At 40.5% G+C, this 23,308-nt stretch overlaps 1 protein-coding gene across 1 annotated transcript in view; it reads right to left on the reverse strand.

The window, feature by feature from the left end:
- Positions 1 to 353: 353 nt before the first annotated feature.
- Positions 354 to 23,308, reverse strand: part of LOC133244326 (craniofacial development protein 2-like) — a gene marked incomplete at both ends in the record, with an annotated part of 208,042 nt that continues 185,087 nt past the window's right edge. Inside the window, 2 exon segments of the mRNA XM_061411358.1 lie at positions 354 to 478; positions 481 to 891. Of these exon segments, the coding sequence (XP_061267342.1) occupies positions 354 to 478; positions 481 to 891 (536 nt within the window).

The following is a 23,308-nucleotide window of genomic DNA, read 5'->3' on the forward strand; positions in this document are numbered from 1 at the left end:
CCCATTCTGTTGTTTTCCTCTATTTCTTTGCATTGATCGCTGAAGAAGGCTTTCTTATCTCTTCTTGCTATTCTTTGGAACTCTGCATTGAGATGTTTATATCTTTCCTTTTCTCCTTTGCTTTTCGCTTCTCTTCTTTTCACAGCTATTTGTAAGGCCTCCTCAGACAGCCATTTTGCTTTTTTGCATTTCTTTTTCATGGGGATTGTCTTGATCCCTGTCCCCTGTACAATGTCACAAACCTCATTCCATAGCTCATCAGGCACTCTATCTATCAGATCTAGGCCCTTAAATCTATTTCTCACTTCCACTGTATAATCATAAGGGATTTGATTTAGGCCATACCTGAATGGTCTAGTGGTTTTCCCTACTTTCTTCAATTTAAGTCTGAATTTGGCAATAAGGAGTTCATGGTCTGAGCCACAGTCAGCTCCTGGTCTTGTTTTTGCTGACTGTATAGAGCTTCTCCATCTTGGCTGCAAAGAATATAATCAATCTGATTTTGGTGTTGACCATCTGGTGATGTCCATGTGTAGAGTCTTCTCTTGTGTTGTTGGAAGAGGGTGTTTGCTATGACCAGTGCATTTTCTTGGCAAAACTCTATTAGTCTTTGCCCTGCTTCATTCCGTATTCCAAGGCCAAATTTGCCTGTTACTCTGGGTGTTTCTTGACTTCCTACTTTTGCATTCCAGTCCCCTGTAATGAAAAGGACATCTTTTTTGGGTGTTAGCTCTAAAAGGTCTTGTAGGTCTTCATAGAACCTTTCAACTTCAGCTTCTTCAGCATTACTGGTTGGGGCATAGACTTGGATAACTGTGATATGGAATGGTTTGCCTTGGAAACGAACAGAGATCATTCTGTCATTTTTGAGATTGTATCCAAGTACTGCATGTACACACTCATACAATTATGGCTTAGGACATTATTATATTTAAAACATTTATTTATTGATATATTTTTGGCTGTGCTTGGTCTTCATGGCTGTGCAGGCTTTTCTGAAGTTGTGGAGAGTGCTGGGCGCTACTCTTCCTTGTGATGCACGGGCTCTAGGGCTCTCGGCTTCAGTAGCTGTGGCACATGGGCTCAACAGTTGTGGCTTCTGGGCCCTAGAACACAGGCTCAATAGTTATGGCCCACAGGTTTACTTGCTTCATGGCACATGGGAGCTTTCCGGATCAGGGATCAAACCCATGTTTCTGCTTTGGCAAGCAGACTCTACCACTGAGCCACCAGAGAAGCCCTGGGTGTGTGTGTTCTTCGTCTCTCAGTCATGTCCGACTCTTTGCGACCACATGGACTGTAGCCCACCAGGCTCCCCTGTCCAAGGGGATTCTCCAGGCAAGAATACTGGAGTGAGTTGCCATGCCCTCCTCCAGGGGATCTTCCCAACCCAGGGATCGAACTCTGGTCTCCAGCACTGCAGGATTCTTTACAGTCTGAGCCACCAAGGATGCCCCTAGAACATTATTTTTAAGATGTTTCACAGTCTATCAGTAATAGAATAAGAGCAATAACTTGACATTTCTTGCTTGCTATATAGATTTGTAGTTAATAATTAACTTGAAGGAGATGGATATTTAGAGTTTATACTTGACATAGAATTTTTACTTTGTGAAGCCGTACTGCCTGATGTAATCTTCAATGTACAATGCTATCATTGTCATAGTTACTATTTTGTTTTGTTCTCAAGGAGATTTGCATTCACATTTGCAATGATTTTTCTCTTCTCTCTTAAAATAAAAACTTCTTTTATCAAAATGTCATACTGATCTCTTCTGCAGTAACTTTTTTATATTGTACAGTCACTAAAAAGGAGAATCACACTTTGCTGAAATATATATAGAAGTACAAAATGCCACTTGGGTCCCCAAATAACTTGCTGAGAATGTGATGACGAGACGATGGTTGAAGTCATATAGCAATTGTTTCCATACTTTAACAAAAATGAGAAAGAGCTGGCGTAAGTGGTGGCACTTTGAGAACACAAGCACCTGTCATCTCATGGTGGAGTGAGGGACAGGCAGTAAGGTGCAGGAGTATCACCCAGGTAACGCTAGGCCTCCCCTTGCATCACTTGATGCTGAAATTATATGAGTTCTGAATGTTAGTCAGGTGATCTTTACTAAAATCTCTGCTAAGGAATCAACAGGCTGCACTACCCTAGCTTGGATTCATTTCAGGAGATTAATTCCTGGAGAAAGCATTAGTTGTTTGCTTGGACTTTCTACTTATACTCTCAGGTAACACTTATTCACAAATGATTGTATGGAAGATTTTTTAAAATTGTAAATTAAGCTTGACTATTTAAAACAATGTTTCAAAGATTCTTTAAATTTCGAACTTGATAAAATCTTGTCCTGTTATCTGTCACAGTTATTATCTGAATGTATGATTCAATACAAATGATTATTAAAGTTTGATTTAAATGTAGCATCTGTTATGTATCAGATACTGTGCTGAAAGCTGAAAATGCAGGGCTGGGTAAGACCTGGTTCGTGTATGATTCTTGCCCTTAAGAAATATAGTGTATATAGAAGGTGGGAGAAAATTTTCTCCTGAAGTGGAGAAGCAAATGTGAGGGAACATCTCTATATGTAAAATGTTCTTTTGCTTTCAAACTACTAGAAACAATGGACAATAGACTCTTCTCTTAAGCAATTAAAGCCTGTGCTTGCAGAAATGTAGCATGGTTAAAATGGGTCTGTGGCAGTGATATTCTAAAACCCAACAAGATGGGAACATTTCCTGTGTTTCAAAAGGAAATAATGACTCATGCCATTTTGCTCATGGGACCAGAGACCAAAGAGTACTCTTTCACTACTTTTATGAGGCTCCTAAAACTAAGTGTTCAGTATTTTGAAACATAGTGTGAAGGGCTAAGAAAGAAGTACTAAGAAGATAGCCATCTCCTCCATCCATCTTGAAATTTTATCACGTCTTACTTTCTTGCCTGCTCTGCACATCCCTTTCCCCCTCTTCCATCTTGCTAATTTCATTCACTCTTTGGCTCTCAGCATAAATACAACAGCTTCTAGGAAGCCCAAGCACCCCTGTGTTAGGGTCTTCTGTTGTATGAGCAAAGAACACACTGGCTTTTCCTTCAGATCACTTATCACAATTGTTATTCAAATGATCATTTATGTTATTATTTGTTTAATGTTTGCTTTCGTCATTAGGCTCTAGTAATTGGCAATATTGCCAACTAGAGTTTTAGGAATTTATAGTTATTCCTTAGTAGAAAGATTTAAAGTTTGAATGAAATAAAAGGCAATGATTTTATCTTTTTATGAAAGATGTATGAAAATGTAGCAATAATGTTCATTTCATAGAATGGGAAATATGTTTATAGAGTAATGAAACAACTATTTCAATAAAGAGATATATGGCTTCTTAATTTTAACTTTAGTTTTTCAGAGGCAATTGGAAAGATTAAACTCTTGAATTGTGGGGACTTCCCTGGCAGTACAGTGGTTAAGAATTCATGCTTCCACAGGATTCCATGTCCTGTAGGGAGCATGGGTTCAATTCCCATTCTGGGAACTAAGATCCCTCATATCTTGCAGTGTACCCAAGAACAAAAATGAAAACACTGTTGAATTGTGGATGGACCATTAGTTCTGTTTTTCAAAACTTTTGGAAAAGCATTTTTTGTGAAAGGGAGTATGTCAACGGAAGGCTGCCCACTCTAAGTACAGCTATTACAGGTCAGATTCCCTGGGAAGAAAATTCTGAGAAGATTAGCATGCAGAAAGTTTACCATTCTTGCGTCAATACCTATAGGTCAGTGAAGAATGCAGAATGGTGCAGAGGAAAGAGCTGATGTCGTCGCAATGAAGACCTCAGCTAACCCATTGGGAGCTCTGGAGCTAAAATGGCACTGCACCAAGGGAACTGAACCTTTCTATTTTATATTGACCAGTCCCTGGGAAGGGAACATGACACGGAAAGAGAAGGCTCTCGTTAGCTGATACCCTGGGCAGCTGGGGGAATGAGTGCTTCAGGACTGAAGTGAAAAGGATGAGCTGGACAGCATATTTAAATGTTTACCAAAATCGCCTCCTTGTGCCATTGAAATCCATTTGCCTTGTACCAGTTCTAGGGACTTCTCCTTTGGGTTTTGCTGAACCTCTTTTCCTAGGGGAAAATTTTCAAGAGGAAAGTTAATAGGATGAGTCACAGCCCCCACTGTTGCAGCTGGTTTTGAGGCTGGACAGAATCCAGCCCACGGTGAGCAGTACTGACAGCATGGTTACTGCTGTCCTATAGTTGGGTGCTGCAGTTTAACTGAGGCCCAGTAGCATGTCAAGAGCTGTGTGTTTTTGATAGGTGTCTAATTTTCCACTGCTGGTGGTGAGGCTTTACTACAGAATTCTGGGATTCTTCGTTGTGATTTTCTTATTAGTACTGTGTACTTCAGTTCAGTCACTCAGTCGTGTCCGACTCTTTGTGACCCCATGAATCGCAGCACGCCAGGCCTCCCTGTCCATCACCAACTCCCGGAGTTTACTCAAACTCATGTCCATCGAGTCGGTGATGCCATCCAGCCATCTCATCCTCTGTCGTCCCCTTCTCCTCCTGCCCCCAATCCCTCCCAGCATCAGAGTCTTTTCCAATGAGTCAACTCTTCACATGAGGTGGCCAAAGTATTGGAGTTTCAGCTTTAGCATCATTCCTTCCAATGAACACACAGGACTGATCTCCTTCAGAATGGACTGGTTGGATCTCCTTGCAGTCCAAGGCACTCTCAAGAATCTTCTCCAACACCACAGTTCAAAAGCATCAGTTCTTCGGTGCTCAGCTTTCTTCACAGTCCAACTCACATCCATACATGACCACTGGAAAAACCATAGCCTTGACTAGATGGACCTTTGTTGGCAAAGTAATGTCTCTGCTTTTCAATATGCTATCTAGGTTGGTCATAAGTTTCCTTCCAAGGAGTAAGCGTCTTTTAATTTCATGGCTGCAGTCACCATCTGCAGTGATTTTGGAGCCCCCAAAGATAAAGTCTGACACTGTTTCCACTGTTTCCCCATCTATTTGCCATGAAGTGATGGGACCAGATGCCATGATCTTAGTTTTCTGAATGTTGAGCTTTAAGCCAACCTTTTCACTCTCCTCTTTCCCTTTCATCAAGAGGCTCTTTAGCTCCTCTTCACTTTCTGCCATAAGGGTGGTGTCATTTGCATATCTGAGTGCTTAGTTGTATCCAACTCTTTGCGACCCCATGAAGAAGCCCACCAGGCTCCCCTGTCCATGGAATTTTCCAGGCAAGAATACTGGAGTGGATTGCCATTTTCTTTTCCATTTCGTATTTGAGTTTGCCATAAACTCTGCACTGTGTCTTTCCCTTCCACAGATACCTGAAAATCCATCAGGTCTGCTGTTTTTTTCTGGCCCAAGTGGCTAGACTACCTATACCATGACCTAGACTTTATTTATTATTTTTTTTAATTTTATTTTATTTTTAAACTTTACATAATTGTATTAGTTTTGCCAAACATCAAAATGAATCCACCACAGGTATACATGTGTTCCCCATCCTGAACCCTCCTCCCTCCTCCCTCCCCATACCATCCCTCTGGGTCGTCCCAGTGCACTAGCCCCAAGCATCCAGTATCGTGCATCGAAGCTGGACTGGCAACTCGTTTCTTACATGATATTTTACATGTTACAATGTCATTCTCCCAAATCTTCCCACCCTCTCCCTCTCCCACAGAGTCCATAAGACTGTTCTATACATCAGTGTCTCTTTTGCTGTCTCGTACACAGGGTTATTGTTACCATCTTTCTAAATTCCATATATATGCGTTAGAATACTGTATTTATGTTTTTCCTTCTGGCTTACTTCACTCTGTATAATAGGCTCCAGTTTCATCCACCTCATTAGAACTGATTCAAATGTATTCTTTTTAATGGCTGAGTAATACTCCATTGTGTATATGTACCACAGCTTTCTTATCCATTCATCTGCTGATGGACATCTAGGTTGCTTCCATGTCTTGGCTATTATAAACAGTGCTGCGATGAACATTGGGGTACACGTGTCTCTTTCCCTTCTGGTTTCCTCAGTGTGTATGCCCAGCAGTGGGATTGCTGGATCATAAGGCAGTTCTATTTCCAGTTTTTTAAGGAATCTCCACACTGTTCTCCATAGTGGCTGTACTAGTTTGCATTCCCACCAACAGTGTAAGAGGGTTCCCTTTTCTCCACACCCTCTCCAGCATTTATTATTTGTAGACTTTTGGATCGCAGCCATTCTGACTGGTGTGAAATGGTACCTCATAGTGGTTTTGATTTGCATTTCTCTGATAATGAGTGATGTTGAGCATCTTTTCATGTGTTTGTTAGCCATCTGTATGTCTTTTTTGGAGAAATGTCTATTTAGTTCTTTGGCCCATTTTTTGATTGGGTCGTTTATTTTTCTGGAGTTGAGCTGTAGGAGTTGCTTGTATATTTTTGAGATTAGTTGTTTGTCGGTTGCTTCATTTGCTATTATTTTCTCCCATTTTGAAGGCTGTCTTTTCACCTTGCTAATAGTTTCCTTTGATGTGCAGAAGCTTTTAAGGTTAATTAGGTCCCATTTGTTTATTTTTGCTTTTATTTCCAATATTCTGGGAGGTGGGTCATAGAGGATCCTGCTGTGATGTATGCATGACCTAGACTTTAACAGCTCTGGATGCATCCAAAGCTGGCCACCTTTCCTGTTTCCTGGTATACGGGTCAGAATAATAGTCCAAGTGTGGAATATGCTTTTTCTAGGCCCTCCGAAAGGCCTGACAGATATTATGCTTTCTTCTTTGAGGTAGGAGGTAGGAGATGCAATATTTTCTCCTTTATTTTGAGAGGTGGTCCTGGCATGCTCCCAGACCACTGGACCGCCAACATTTTATTGATGTTGCAGAAATCTTAATCTTTGCAGGGTTTATCTCTACCCACCAGAGTGTTATGTTTATTACTAAACCTTCCAGCATACTTGCTGCTTCTTGATATTTTGGCCCAATTTACTTACCATTGATATGGCAGACCAAATGTGATATTCTGCAGTGTACCCAGATGACCCGGCTCCCTTTAGACCACTCGATGATATAATGTGAGAGTTACCATAGCCTTGAGGCAAGACTGAATATACATGGTTGTGAGAACTGTTTCTGATAGAAATGGAAAGAAATGCATAAACCTGGTCAGTGGCTGCATACCATATACCGAGTCTGTGCTAATCTGCTCCAGCAAAGTTGCACACCCAGTACAGTAGTTATAATCAAGGATTCTGCTTGGTTGAGGCTGTGGTGCTCATGATCATGCTTAGTCACTAAGTTGTGTCTGCTCTGCAACCCCATGGACTGTAACCTTCCAGGCTTCTTTGTCCATGGGATTTTCCAGGCAAGAATGCTGGAGTGGATTGCCATTTTCTCCTCCAGGGGATCTTCCTGACCCAGGGATCGAACCCCCATCTCCTGCACTGGCAGGTGGATTCTTTACCACTGAGCCATCTCGGAAGCCCCTAGTTTACTCCTAATCCTTCAGAACTTAACTGATTAAATGAAGAAATTAAATGAAGAAATTATGGTGACCACCACCCCTAAGTCTTTAGATCTTTAAGGATGGCACCAACTTCTGCCAGTTCCCACAGGTTCTAGTATTGTTTTTGATTTGCAATCTCAGTTGGCCAAGCCCATTTTGGAGTTGTACCAGCTACCAAGAAAGTCTCTTCTGGTTAGAGGGCCCAGTGTATCATTTGTGAGCTGCACTTTTGAAAATTTCCTGGTCGCCACATACCCCTGTTCTAATAAGCAGTTATGGATGACACTTCAGTTCTTTTAGTATGTCAATATGGACACTCAATTCAATAAATCTTACAAATATTTGATATTACCCTGTCTGCAGTTTACGGTTACCTAAGCAAATGGCTGTTGGTCCCTTTGAGAGGGACCGGGGAATCATTACCATGCGTGCCTGCATAGTGTTGCAGGAGCCTTTCTCCTGGGGACACAATAAATTTTTCAGTCAATTAGTTTGGGCCTGACAACTGGCTCGGGGCCAGAAACTGGGCAAGTGATTGCAACTCTTTTTACTTTCAGCTTCTTGGTCATCTATATTTGACTTTTTTTTTTTTTTGATTGTACAGATTGAGCAGTACCCTTCTTAGTTGCCCATATATCTTGCCCTTGTGGGCACCACATCCTATTAATCACCTCTATAGCTCTCTGTGGGTCAGACCCTACAGGCTGACATTCCAATCTTGCTGCTGTGTTCACTTTAATGGTTATCTTTTACTACCTGACTTCTATTATTTGGGGGGTCTTATCATCCCATCTGCTATCAAGTGGTCTGAAATCTCTTACTATCAGCTCTGACCAAAAAAAGACAGCCACTACTCAGTTTCTCAGTGATGCTGGTGTCTCTCAGGCAGTACATTTCTTCTTGCTTTGGTAACGGAATGCCCTCTGGGCCTTCTAGAAGGCTATAATCAGCTGGTGGCTTTTCTAGTTAGAGTTTGTGCTCTAGCATTCTAAGTCTTTTGATTCCTCTTCTATGGTCTGCCAGGACAATTGTGGCACTTCTATTAGACTTAGTAGGTACCATTGTTTTCTCCAAATAAAGGGTCATTCTAGTAGAGTGTTAGCATGATTTTTTAGGATACTTGGCTGAATATGTAATCCTGAGTTGGGCTCCCAAATCAATAAATTCTTCTTAATCCAAATTTATATACCATCTTTTTGGTCCAGCACACTCAGAATCTATCCCAAATGAACTTGCTTGCTTTCTAAAGGTACCTGCTTTCTAGATCCTGTAGCTCCTTCCAGATATAGTCTCTTTTTTGTTAGCAGGCTGAACTCAACTTCAAGTAGGTTTGGCTGTGACTTAATATTAGATTATGGCTATGTAACCAGGAAGAGAGGTTGCGGAATATTCTGAGGGGATTCATGTTGTTTTGAAAGGCAGAGGCCTCTACAGCATCTTCAAGTGTGGAGGAGGGGAAGTATTAGATCCTACCTGGGAGAAGTGGGTCATTTCTGTGATTCCAGAGAGTCCAGAGAACATGGTAATTCATGGTGTTTGAAGATTTGCCGTTTCATATTTTAAGGTCTCACTTCTTCCCAATCAGAGTCCTGTCCTTGACAAAGCAGATTTGCTGTGGCCAAGAATTCAGCCTTTTCTGGACTTCTACTGCTTGTATAGTAAAACCTGATTGTGGTCCTTGGCCTTACCTGTCTTTTGGCTGTGGGAGATGAGTCTCCTTCTATGCTGCAAAGAGGGGCTCTGGCTTTGATACTTAATTGCTAATTAATCATCCTCAGTTTTTTATCTTTTTTCTAAAAGCCCTGATTGTTCCCAGAAACAGCCTAATTCTATTATCTTTATATATACTATTTCTCCCATGTTTCTCCAGCATAGGAGCTATTACTCCTTTCAGGATATCCCCTTCCACTTGGTTATCATTTCAGTTTTCCAGTAGTGGAAGTTTTAACAATATCACAGTAACACATACCATGGGCTATTCATGCTCCATCTACTACCTGTGAGGAGACCCTCAATGCCAGTGAGATAATGGATGAATTCAGTCCCTCTGTCTCATGTATAAGTCTTCTTTATTGTATGATGAGACTAACGTTCATGACAGGAGGAAGCAGGGATGGGCTGCCAGTCTGTGGCAGGGGGGTGGGATGCTGGGATCTTCTGCACAATTGACCTGATGGTAACTATGGAGCATAGACCAGCTATTGGATATAGGCTGCCACTGAGGGAGGGAGCATGGCTTTGGATGAGGAGACTCTCTTCATTCAGCTGAAGGCAATGTCTGGAGAGGCACTCAGCTCCAAGCTATCTGCCACCATAGTCCCAGCACGTGGATCAGTGAAGGGGCTGTAGCATCTGCGGGTGCATTAGCGCATTCATCACCACCTTTCAGTGCACCTGCAGTGTCCTTCTCCACTCTCTACCTTTTACAATCAGGGTGGGTACAAGCATGAGACAGATGACTCCTTCCTGGGAATTCTCCTGAAAGGTTAAAGATGTACCGGTCCAAGTTGTTTCCTTGTAATGTAAGTGCCCTATGTGCTTAAGAACAATTGGATCTGCCAACTGGTTTTATATGCTTGACAAATGTGAGGTGCTAAAGAATTATTTGTTGTGTAAATAAATGAACAAATGATTAAATGCTTACTCTCTATCTGTGGTCAATTATGCCTTTAACTACAGTGAATAATGAAAAATTGAATTAGACTCAGAAATCACCCAAATGTAATTATTTGATTTTTGACTCTTCCCTGGATAGAATGGACACATGGGAAGAGAACTGAATTTGGACTCAGTAGACCTGGGTGCCGAAGAAGGCAATGGCAACCCACTCCAGTACTCTTGCCTGGAAAATCCCATGGATGGAGGAGCCTGGTAGGCTGAAGTCCATGGGGTCGCTAAGACTTGGCCACGACTGAGCGACTTCACTTTCACTTTTCACTTTCATGCATTGGAGAAGGAAATGGCAACCCAGTCCAGTGTTCTTACATGGAGAATCTCAGGGATGGGGGAGCCTGGTGGGCTGCCATCTATGGGGTCACACAGAGTTGGACATGACTGAAGTGACTTAGCAGCAGCAGACCTGGGTTTATGATTTGACTATGTTGTTCAAGAGCTCTGAAACTGGGGCAAACCACTTAATCTCCATGAATTTTGGTCCTTTTATTTGTATATTATTATATATTATTTGTATATTTATTTGCATATTTGTTTTTATTTGTATATTTGTATATTATTGTATAATAACTGTTCTATCTTCCTCACATGTAATTTTGAGAGCTAAATGGATAGCTAAAATATTAACAGCTATAAAACATTATGCAGACATGGGGCATGGGGATATTTATTATTATTATCATTATTACTAACATCAGTAGTTCTGTTGCCAGTCATCATAAAAAGCAGGATTGTGTCAGGGAACATTGAAATGGCTAAAAGTGGAAGAAGAAGAGCAAGGAGCTTGCCCAAGTAACTAAAAATTATGAATTATAAAAAAATCAGCATGCAGATGTCTATTCTTGCAGATGGTTTGGGGGCCATTTGTTGTATCTTAGGCTCTGTACTAGGGATAAAAACACAGAATGACAAAATTCCTGATTATTTGGTTAAATGTATAAAGAAGAAAGAGAAGTCACTCAGTCGTGTCCGACTCTTTGTGACCCCATGGAGTGTAGCCTACCAGGCTCCTCCATCCATGGGATTTTCTAGGCAAGAGTACTGGAGTGGGTTGCCATTTCCTTCTTCAGAGGATCTTCCCAAACCAGGGATTGAACCCAGGTATAGCTTGTAATGTTTATTTCTGTAATAATTTGGAAATGTATGTAGCATTTTTTTTTTTTTGGTATTTTCTTTATCATTCACTATTTCTGTTTTTCTCAAACATCATATCATGAGGCTCACTGTCAAAAGAGTGTTTATCTGGTGTTGATTTTTATCAGTCTCAGTTAATTGTTCAGAAATGAGTATCCTATGCCTATGTTATGGTATGTTATTTTTCTAAAGCACACTATATTAAGGTTATGGATTTAGGTATCACTGAACATAAAATAGATGGGGAAACAGTGGAAACAGTGTCAGACTTTATTTTGGGGGGCTCCAAAATCATTGCAAATGGTGATTGCAGCTATGAAATTAAAAACACTTATTCATTAGAAGGAAAGTTATGACCAACCTAGACAGCATATTAAAAAGCAATGAAATTACTTTGTCGACAAAGGTCCATCTAGTCAAGGCTATGGTTTTTCCAGTCGTCATGTATGGATTTGAGAGTTGGACTATAAAGAAAGCTGAGCACAGAAGAATTGATGCTTTTGAACTATGGTGTTGGAGAAGACTCTTGAGAATCCCTTGGACTGCAAGGAGATCCAACCAGTCCATCCTAAAGGAGATCAGTCCTGGGTGTTCATTGGAAGGAATGATGTTGAAACTGAAACTCTAATACTTTGACCACCTGATGCGAAGAGCTAACTCATTTGAAAAGATCCTGATGTTGGGAAAGATTGAGGGCAGGAAGAGAAAGGGATGACAGAGGATGAGATGGTCGGATGGCATCATTGACTCAATGGACATGGATTTGGGTAGATTCTGGGAGTTGGTGATGGACAGTGGGGCCTGGCGTGCTGTGGTTCATGGGGTCACAAAGAGTCAGACACAACTGAGCGACTGAACTGAACTGAACATAAAACACGTTCATTGGGGAAGAACTGTTTTATATCCTCACACAAAGACCTTATGCCATGCAATTGCAAGTAACAGTAAAAGTCACTGTTCCAAAATTACTTCTTTGACACTGCAACATAGATGGTCATTGAATGGTCAGTATTCCAAATGCTTTTTTATTATCTTGTGAATGTTCAAATTCAACTTGTTTTAACTGTTAGATGTGATGGAGCTTCCCTGGTGGCTCTGTTGTAAAGAATTTTCCTGCAATGCAGGACATCCAGGTTTGATCCCTGGTTGGGAAAATCCCCTGCAGAAGGAAATGACAACCCACTGGGTTGCCTGGGAAATCTCATAGACAGAGGAGCCTGGTGGGCTACAGTCCATGGGGTCACAAGAGTCAGACAAACTTAACAACTAAACAAGCACCATAAAACCACGTGTGTGTGTATTTCAAATCATTCATTGCCATGCATCTGGATTCCTAAAGGAAAACTTCTAGAGTCACCTTTTCTGTCCTTGCTCATCTTTCCCTGTCTTGTTCTGAAATCAGGTATCAAGACAGAGCCTGTTTAGTTCAGGTTCAAGTAGGCAAGCTCACTTCAACCACAGAAATACATCAGCATCATGTGTATTTTCTCTATTTGAATTCCTTTAACCTAAAACATTCCTTGAAATAGGAATATGTTTAGCACAGCTTAGGTTCATCACCTACCATATACACAGACTCCATGATACTAAAAAATGGGAATTAAGTATCCCTATCCTCAGGATCTCAAAACCTAGTAAATGACTAATAAATAACTACAAAGGATGGGAGGGTGATAAGTGCTTCCGAGGGAGTTTCAACCAGTTTATGAGTTCATAGTGGAAGGAAATATTAATTTAAACTGCATGGTGTAGTACGGAGACATCCGGGAAAACTTCTTAAAGAGGTAGTTTGGGATAAACTCCGAGAGGCATCCTTGATGTTTTTTATACTTATTGACCCAGTCTCAGAACAATGTTTTGAAATATATGAAATATATATTATATATTTATTATATTATGTAATATATTATGTTTATTTTATTATATATAAAATAAAGCACAAAGATAAAATCCAATTCAATTGAACCACAGCTATTGAAATATCAAAAAGTTGTGAAATCATAAAAGGTACACTTCTTTATTATGGAATTAATTTAAAAATTCCAGTTGCAAATCTAATAGCTCTTGTAATATCAAAATAGTGATGAACTCAAGTGAGAATTCATGCTATTTGCAGTGACTGTAATGGGATATGGCTATATCTGATTTCTATTTGTGACAAAGTCACATGTACTTCTAATATATCTATAGTTTATTGCCTATAGATTCATAATAGAAGGAAAGGCTACCCTTCAGTCAGAAGTTAGTGAAAATCAAGATGCAATTTTCTTTAATCCAAGTTCACAAATCCCCTTAATTTTACCTTTGGGCCCTGCATATTTGAGGAGTAGATAGGTATGGCTAAGACCTTTATGAGTGTGTGTCTGAGTGTGTGTGTGTGTAGAATGTGCATTGTGTGGAGCAGAATGAGAAAGATGAATGCATAGGAAGAGAAGCAATTGTGAAGGGTTTGACATGCTAGAAAAAGGAATTGTATCAGTGGGGAGCCATCAGTGATGTTTTTGAGCAGAGAACTGACACAAATATATCTTTGTTTTAGGAAAGTAATTTGCAGCATAATGGGAGTTGGGTTACAAGGGCTGGAAGCAGGAAGCCTTTTAGTAGTTTATTGCATTTGGTCAGGAGAAATATATTGAGAGCTTAAAATAATTCAGTAGAAGTGGAAAAGAGAAGACCTAAGCCAGGGACAATGAATGGGCAGATAAAGGGACTTAGTGACTGAGCGACTTCACTTTCACTTTTCACTTTCATGCATTGGAGAAGGAAATGGCAACCCACTCCACTGTTCTTGCCTGGAGAATCCCAGAGATGGGGGAGCCTGGTGGGCTGCTGTCTCTGGGGTCGCACAGAGTCGGACACGACTGAAGCGACTTAGCAGCAGCAGCAGCAGCAGTGACTGACTGAACATGGTAGATGATGGAGAAGAGGGGCAAAAGCTGACTAAATGTTCATCTTGTAACACAGGGAAGATGTTATACAGGGAAAGTGAGTTGAAACAGAGAATACAGTGAAATGGGTAACTTTGTCGCAAAATAATTATAAGTTCTTTGGGGGTATGTTGAAACTTCGAGGACTTCGTGGGCTATTCATGTGAACATCTTCAGTGGAAGTTGGAGATGTGAGTCTAGAACTTGGACAAAAGTTCAGAGCTGGAGATGTAGATTTGGCAATCAAAAGAGAAACAACTGAAATCAAGGGAGTAAAAAAAAATTGCCAAAAAAGAGCCGGGGTGCTAAAGATGAAACCTTGTGTGACTTCTCAGGCTTTGCAAAATATGCTCCAAGAACTGCTTAGCAATGTTGCACATTTAGTCTTTGTTTCCTCAGTGCCACAAACTAAAAAACGTGCTTGCTCTGTTTCAGATATTTTACTTTCTCAAAGTTCAATAAGACTTTGGCTGGCTTTCAAGGAATTAATATTTCTAGTAGGGAAGCCAACCTGCAAACAAATGCAGTTTAGTGCAAATGCTGCATCAGAAGTATGCACACAGAAGATGGGTGACACGGGGAAGGGAGTGATTAACTTCAGCTGGGGTGATGGACAAGGAAGGCTTCTGAGAAGGTGGCATCCGATCTGGGTTTTGAGGAATGAGTAGTAGTTTGCCAAGTGGGAAAGTCATTTTAAGGAGTGGGAATGGGATGTCCAGAAGCTTGGTGTGTTCAAGGAACTGCTTTCCTACCACTGATTCTGATGATCAATCCTCTACTCGTGCCAGGCGACAAGATTTGAATGTTTACAAGACTTGAAGTCCTATCTCTCTGTGACTAGCCCCTCTCTTCATCTTACTCTTCAAGCAAGGACCCTCACATTCTACTATGATACTCTGCTTTATGCTTAGCCCAAGTCTCTTCTGCTGAAATTTAACTCCACTTTCTCTGGTTTTGTTCTTTTAAAATTGGAGATGATTCAGCAATCATCCTTTGTTAAAAAAAAAAATGGCTTACAAAGTAGCCAATAAGGGCAAAGTTAAAAGTAATGTCATGTTCATGGAACATAATTCATCCAAAGTCCTCTGTGCCCCAGCCTTTTTTTTGTCTGTAGATTATATTCCTAATAATTTGTGTCCTTTCATGGAAATTAAGGCCATGTCCAAGCTTATGTTTGCAACTGAAGCATGTCATCACTGTTCATGATACGTCCCAGCTGGTTAAGCTTAGTTTCATAGTAGAGCCATAATTGTTAAATATGTTGAGCAGTATTTGTTAAATAGTAGAGTAATTTTTAAACATGAAAAATCCCATCATGAAATCATGAAAATTGTTAATTTTGTTACTTTATATCTTTATAATATTGTAGGCAGATAGAATTTTCTCCACTTCTTTCTTGGGCCGAGTGAGGTTCTACTCATACTTTCTGGAGCCCTGGCTCACACCTTTTAATTTTTTTTTTAAAAAAGAATGTATTTATTTATTTTTGGCCGTGTTGGGTCTTTGTTGCTGTGCATGGGTTTTCTATACTTGTGGTGTGTGGGTGCCATTCTCTTGTTCTGTGCAGCCTCCCCTCTTATTGTGGAGCACAGGCTCTAGAGTGAAGGCTCAGAAGCTGTGGGGCATGGGCTTTGTTGCCCCATGGCATGTGGAATCTTCTTGGACCAGGGACTGAACCTCTGTGCCTTGCACTGGCAGGCAGATTCTCAACTGCTGGACCACTAGGGAAGTCCTGGCTCATACCTTCTAAGGATGACAGAAAAGATTTGAAAAAATAAGCAGATTATAAAGAGTATCAGCCTAACAACAGAGTTCTAATTCAATATATGATCAAACAAATTATCTCTTTTGCATATTTAATTCTGAGCTTGGACTAGGAAAGATTATTTTCCTTCATCTTCTCAGTTACCCTGGAATTTGAAGAGCCACATGTAGTTCCAGTGGGGTGAAAGCTAGTTAGAACCACTAACTGAAATTATATGTCCAATGTCAAGGGGAAAGAGCTGGGACACTGTGCAAAGGGATCAGGAAAAAATGAAAAATGAAGACAGAGAGACACCAAGAGGAGGGGCTCAGTTACTGAATGATAAGGAGATTTGAGGAGGAAAATGAGTTTTTCAACAACTTCTGGACTTTATATATAGGCCTATCTAAAAAGACATGTAATTCATATATATTAGCATGTTCAGGCATTTACCTGTTTAGGAAAGACCAATTCACATAAATGCCAATACTCCATGCATAGAAAGTCTACAGGAGTGGAAAAATGTTTGTTCAGGAGCAAAGATTCTATTGTACTTGGTAGTGTCTTATATGTAAAAGATGGGGTCTTATACAGATCATGGGGTCAGGGGAGGAGGAAACAGCCTTCTGTTATGAATCCCCTTTTAAGAGATGCAGGGATTGTCTAGATATGGACTTCAACTCCTTATTGAGTCCACTTCTTGTTTGAAATTCTAAGGAGATGGTTCCCACACAACTGGAACCAGCTGAAATCTGGTTTAGCCTCTTATGATCTCCTGCCTTGAACTGATTGATTAAATAATTAAATGTTTGCTGAGTTATGCAGCATCTTCTATGTCCCATGTCCTGCGTAGAAGCTGGGGGAATAAGGATGAGAATAAATAGAACCTTCCCTTGAGGAGCTGAGGGGTATTGAACCGGTAAACAATATCTACCCTTTTATTCACTGCAAAAAAGAGAAAAAAGGCTATGAAGTCTTTAAGGGATGATGCTTTGCTGGTGGCTTTTTATTAGTGTGATATGTAGCTAAAAAAAGGCTCAGATATGTAAAAAAAAAAATCAATACAAGTCTTCCAGAGACCTACATTTGGTTCATATCTGCTCTCTCCTTCCTTTTATTTTAAACAAGCTTTTATTTGCCTCTCAGATTTACAAGAGTTCCCTTTAGATCCAAGGTTTGTGCTGTTAGGAGCCTGACTTTTCTGAAAGACAATGACAGACACAAATTTAGCTTGACTCATTTATTTACCCCTCTGCAGACCAATACCACTAGAAAGCACTGCTTACCCCCATTCTTTGGCAAGGATAGCACTGAACATAACATTGACCATTACTTCTAGGCTCAGAGTGGGGCTCCCTACTTCCAGCTAGTCCTTTTTCTAATCTGCCCTATCCACTGCTATGGTCTTCTTAAAACTTAGATCTGAGTTATATCACACGGCATCCCTTGTACTTGGAATCTGAAAAGAAATGATACAAATGAACTTACAAAACAGATAGGGACTCACAGACTTAAGAGAAAGAGCTTATGGTTGCCAGGGGGAAGGGACAGTTAGGGAGTTTGGGAAGGTCATGTACACACTGCTATAGTTAAAATGGGTAACCAACAAGGACTTACTGTATAGCACAGGGAACCCTACTCAGTGTTACATGACAGCCTGGATGGGAGGGGGATTTGGGGGAGAATGGATACATGTATATGTATGGCTGAGTCCCTTCACTGTTCACCTGAATCTATCGCCACATTGTTAATTGACTTTACCCCAATACAAAATAAAAAAATTCAAAAGAATAAAAATGTAAAAAAACAAGCAAACAAACTTAGATCTGATTGGGCAATTCACAAGTCCTGTGGTGGGGAACAATCTGAAGTCCTTAGTGTGGCCTCTACTCTAGGCTCCTTGCAGTAGATCTTTCCAGCTGCATCTCCCTGTCTGGTGGCCACTCTGGGCTTTCTGAACACACTGAGCACTCCCATGAGTGCTTCGTGTTTACTTTTGCTGTTCCTTCCACTTGGAATAGTCTTATCCTCTTAGGCTGTTAAACATGTCAGCGCATTAACATTTATTCATCCTTCAGGACCTGACTTAAATACTGCAAGTATTTTGGAAGAGCCTTTGTGATTTCCTTTCTTGGTATTAGTAATTTCTTTCTCTAAGCCTTTTTTTGTGTGTGTGAGTGTGTGTGTGCTCAGTCCCTTAATCATGTCCAACTCTTTGCGACCCTGATGGACTGTAGCCTGCCAGGCTCCTCTGTCCATGGAATTTTCCAGGCAAGAATACTGGAGTGAGTTGCATTTCCTCCCTCAGGGTATTTTCCTGACCCAGGGATTGAACCCACGTCCCTTGGGCCTCCTGCCCTGCCAGATAGATCCTTTACCACTATGCCACCTGGGCTTCCCTGGTGGCACAGTTGGTAAAGAATCTACCTGCAATGGAGGAGATGAAGAGAAATGGGTTTGATCCCTGGGTCAGGAAGATCTCCTGGAGGAGGAAATGACAACCCACTCCAGTAATCTTGCCCAGAAAATCCCAGAGTAGGACACAACCGAGCAACTAAACAACAAGCTTTTATAGCACTTTGCTTCTATCTCCTATAGCATAAAGATTGTAGAAATTAAGCAGTGTAAAATGCAGTATTTGGCACAATGAAAATATTCATTAGATATTAGCCATTAGTTTTACTTACCACACAATGTCTGAGAGAAACATTTCTCTATATGTGTAGGTAATATGTAAAAAACTCCTCCAATAGTCTACCAGCTCTTTAAGAATAAGAAAAGACAATGATTTATTTATTTTAGCACTTAGAGTCTTAGAATTGTGCCTTGTTAGCTAGGCTAAGTGCAAAAAGCATTGGTTAAAACACTGACTGAGCAAATCTGTTACTAGAATCTAGAGAAGAAAATACAGACTGGAAAGGCTTTTGCCCCTCTTATGTGCCAAGGCATTCTGTGGCATTTGATGGGCTTTACCTTATTCAATCCTTAAAACCACCCCGTGAAACATACATTGATCTCACTTTACACAGGAGGAAACTGAGACTCACGGAATTTAAATAATGTGCCCTATGTTAACAGCCAGTGAGAAGAGAAGCTAGAATTTGAAGCTGTTCTATATCTGACACCAGCTCTCAGGCTGTGGTTCCCAGCTTCCCTGACACTCACTGACATCACATTGTCCCCCAGGAAGCATGTAGGCACCAAAATGACTTTTAACAAAGATTACTGATACAGTTCAAGTAAAGTGAAAGTCATTCAGTCACATCTGACTCTTTGCAACCCCATAGACTATACAGTCCATAGAATTCTGCAGGCCAAAATACTGGAGGCAGAAGCCTTTCCCTTCTCCAGGGGATCTTCCAACGCAGGGATCTCACCCAGGTTTCCCACACTGCAGGCAGATTCTTTACAAGCTGAGCCACAAGGGAAGTCCAACACAGTTCACAAGCAATTAAAAAAATATTTGTCATTTCAAAGCAAAATTAGATTTCTAGGTTTTTTCAAGATGTCTCAAACCTCTTTGAAACATGTATTTGGAATAGACCATAAAATATTTAAATTGTAAGTTCCCATGGGAACAAATCAAAATTTTAGATGGTAGTGTGAATGAACATGTTGTCAGAGGACCCTAGATGTGTAAAGTCCTTTAATTGCCATTCCAGTGCTAATTTATATACTTTAATTAGATGTGTGTAGTATGCTTTGTTTAAAAAAAAAAAAAAAACTGAACCATATGGATGCTGCCTCATTTTTATCTGAGTCCGTCCAGGGGCTGTAAATCTTAAAGTGATGTTGGAACCCAGCACCCTTCCATCTGCTAAGAAAGGTGAGAACAATAAGTCTTGGGGCAAAGGCTGAATATACATGAGAGGAGTGTAGCCCTGCATTACTCTTTGCTTCCACGTGCCTTGGACTAATTTGCTTTGACTAATAATATAATCTGCAAAGTAAGAAAGCCAAGTGATTTTTACCTATCTTGCTGATTACATGGTTTGGAGTAGGAATGCTTTTGGTTTGAGGTAGCTTTTTTTCATTTACCTTAAATATGAAACAATAAGCAATAGGATTTTCTTGAGAGAGAAAACTATCAAGTAGACCAGAGAGAGAAGAGGAATGGATTCTAGTGCGGGAAAGCAGAACAGCTCAGGCTCTGAGTTTGAGTTTGGGTTTGTGACTTAACAGCTCTGTGGTTGGCTGTCAGCAAGCTTTGAACCTCTCTGAAGCTCAGTTTCCTCATTTACAAAATGAGATAATACCTTCTTCCTTGCCAGGTGATCATGAGATTTAAAGTGTGTCAAGTGTCTGGTGTTTAGCTAAGAAATACCTGATACAATTATGATAGTTTTTATTCTGATTGAAAGAGCTTGTTTTCCAGTAGGGAAGCAGGGAAGTAGGGGCTTCCCTGGTGGCTCAGGTGGTAAAGGATCTGTCTGCAATATGGGAGACCCAGGTGGATTGGAAAGATCCCCTGGAGAAGGAAATGGCAACATGGTCAAGTAGTCTTGCCTGGAAAATTCCATGGACAGAGGAGCCTGGCAGGCTATGGTCCATGCGGTTGCAGAGTCTGACATGACTGAACGACTAACACCCACTGTTGCAGCAGTGAAAGGTTCTGAAAAGTATCAGGATTCAGGACAAATCTGGTTCATGTTGATGATAACTCTCAGTGCATTTTTCTTATTTCTTTGCCCTTCTCATGTCCCTGGCTTTCCTTGGGTTAAATTAATGTCCCAGACTCACTCTTATCAGACCCTCTCTTTTGTTTTTTCCTTTCATCCATTTAGACAAAAGAAACTGGCGGTGCTAATCAGACCAACTAGTCACAGACAGGCTTTGTCTGGAAGTCAAAAATCACTTCTCTTTCCTTTGCTCTGTCCAACTTCCTCCTCTGGTTGTCTCAATCTCTACATGTCGGTAATAAAATAAATTGTGAGATAGATCAACAAATGCATCACCTTGACACTTTGGTGAATGAAGACATAGCTTTGAATAATAGACTTGGCCAAAGTATCATCCTAGAGGCGTCCAGTTCTGTTCTTTACGAAACAGTTTCTATACCAGAAAACAACTGGTAGATACCTCCCTCAAACTGAGTATAATTCTTATAGATGTGGACAAAGGAAGCTATTTTCCTGAGGGATTCATTAAATTTTGATTAGCCTCCAATACATTTGTTCTGAACTACATGGAGGATTTCCCCCAGGCCAGGCTGGGGTTGCCAGCTGTGACAGAGATGGACATTTAATTTGTTTCTGATTGGGTTGTCATGGCTGGACATTTGTCATTTGAGAGTTCTTCTTTACTCCTTTCCCCCAAATCTACTTCTAACAAGAGAAATCTTTTAAAAATAAGGTAGATTAAAAATTGATGATGTGGAATATGTACTGAGTTGCTTTCTATTTTACTTAGTGAAAATCATAATTTTAGGGGCCAGCAATTAAAAGTCCTGACTCTGCTACAGAAAAAGCTCAGATCACTCACAAAACACCCCAGTAATCTTGTCCCGTGTTCTAGGGAAGATTTACTAGCAGGCCTGTTCAGTGAGGCACATACAAGTTCATTACCTTTATAAAACACTCTACAGGAATTTTACTAGTATCCAAGGCAGTGTTGCTAGTGGTTTCCAGCTATACATTTTTACAAAAAACAAAAAGTAACCTGTCCTGTGTTAGCCTTGTGTATGGTCTTTTTTGCTTCCTTGATAATCTTCAAAACTCAATCATTTATGCTAAATCCTATAATCATGTGTATTAGCTAGCAACCTGCTCCTACTGTTGGATTTCACTGTCCTTGTATTAAGAACTGCTTTAAGAATGCATTGTCTAAGCTGGAGTTTGCTCCCTTGCACTTCAGCTCAAACAACATTTCAGCAGAGATATAGGCACATATTCTGACTTTTGAGTTGCTGGACAGAAGGTCAACTGGGGTTTGCATGACTCAATTTCTCAACAGCAAATTGGGCAGAAGTGATGCTGAATGTTTATTTTAACGTTCTCCCTGGCCTTCAGCATGAGTCTTTGGTAATCTCATGTCAGACATTTGCTGAAATATGGCAGTTTTGATACTCATATTCTTTTCAGAGATTAGACTTCAAAGAACTTTTAAACCCATGATTCAGTTTGGAGCTCCTTTTGTGACCATAGCTTGATGGGGGTTCACCCACGTGCTTTGGAAACTTGAAACGGTCCCTCCCTCATAGTCGTCACTGACCAGGCATCCGTCTGCCCTGGTCTTGAGCTCTGAGTTGAGACATCCTGATCTGTGATACTTCTCTTTCAGCTTTCAGGTTAGTTTGGTCTAGTTAGGACAGAGGTACTATATTAAATAGATTTTATTTTGATTTTGTCTGTTTGAAGTGGGTGCTGTGTGATTATCTGTATAGAATACGAAAGTGAAAGTGAAGTTGCTCAGTTGTGTCCGACTCTTTGCGACTCCACGGACTGTACCCTACCAGGCTTCTCCGTCCATGGGATTTTCCAGGCAAGAATACTGGAGTGGGTTGCCATTTCCTTCTCCAGGAGATCTTCCTGACCCAGGGATTGAACCCAGGTTTCCTGCATTGTAAGCAGAAGCTTCACCGTCTGAGCCACCAGGGAAGTCCAATGGCCAATATTTGGCTCCATCACCAACATCCGCATGCCCATAGGATCCCTGGGTTGGTTTGTACTATGAAGACTGCGGTTTGGTTCCAGACTCACTCTGAGAAGAGAGGTTGACTGAATTAGCTACAGTGTGATACAATGTGCGCATGCGTCACAAAGACCATCCATGCACACACTGAAGTGAGCACATGAATGGTAAGCCCTTGCGTATTTTTGTTTCATGAGAAGTTACTGCGAATGGAAAGAGCATTGTACCTGGAGAAGAGAGTTTCTAGTCCTGGCTTTTCTGCTAGCTAGCTGTGACCTTATTTAAGTCATTTAATTTTTCTTAAGCTCAGGTAGGATGTCTGTCAATGAGTAAGTTTTACTAGATGATTTCAAAGGTTCCTTTTAGCTCTAAAAAAAGCTTTTGATTCTCATAAAGGGATGTTTTATTTGATTGTGACATTTCATTTGGCACCTTATTCTGTACAGATGTCTTAACTCAGAGTATTTTGGTTCTTGTAGATTTAATACATGGAATTTATCATTCTATTAATGTTCCTTGGAATAAAATGCATGTCTGTGTATCTACCTGCTCTCACATTCATAATATATATTACATCTTTTTAATGTACATCGTGAGAAATGGCAGTGGAACTAAATGAAATATTATTATTGTTGCATTCATTCTTACCAACTCTGTAAGGCTAGATGAATTAAATAAG

The sequence above is a fragment of the Bos javanicus genome, chromosome 3 (genome assembly GCF_032452875.1).
Source record: "Bos javanicus breed banteng chromosome 3, ARS-OSU_banteng_1.0, whole genome shotgun sequence".
Taxonomy (NCBI): Eukaryota; Metazoa; Chordata; class Mammalia; order Artiodactyla; family Bovidae; genus Bos; species Bos javanicus.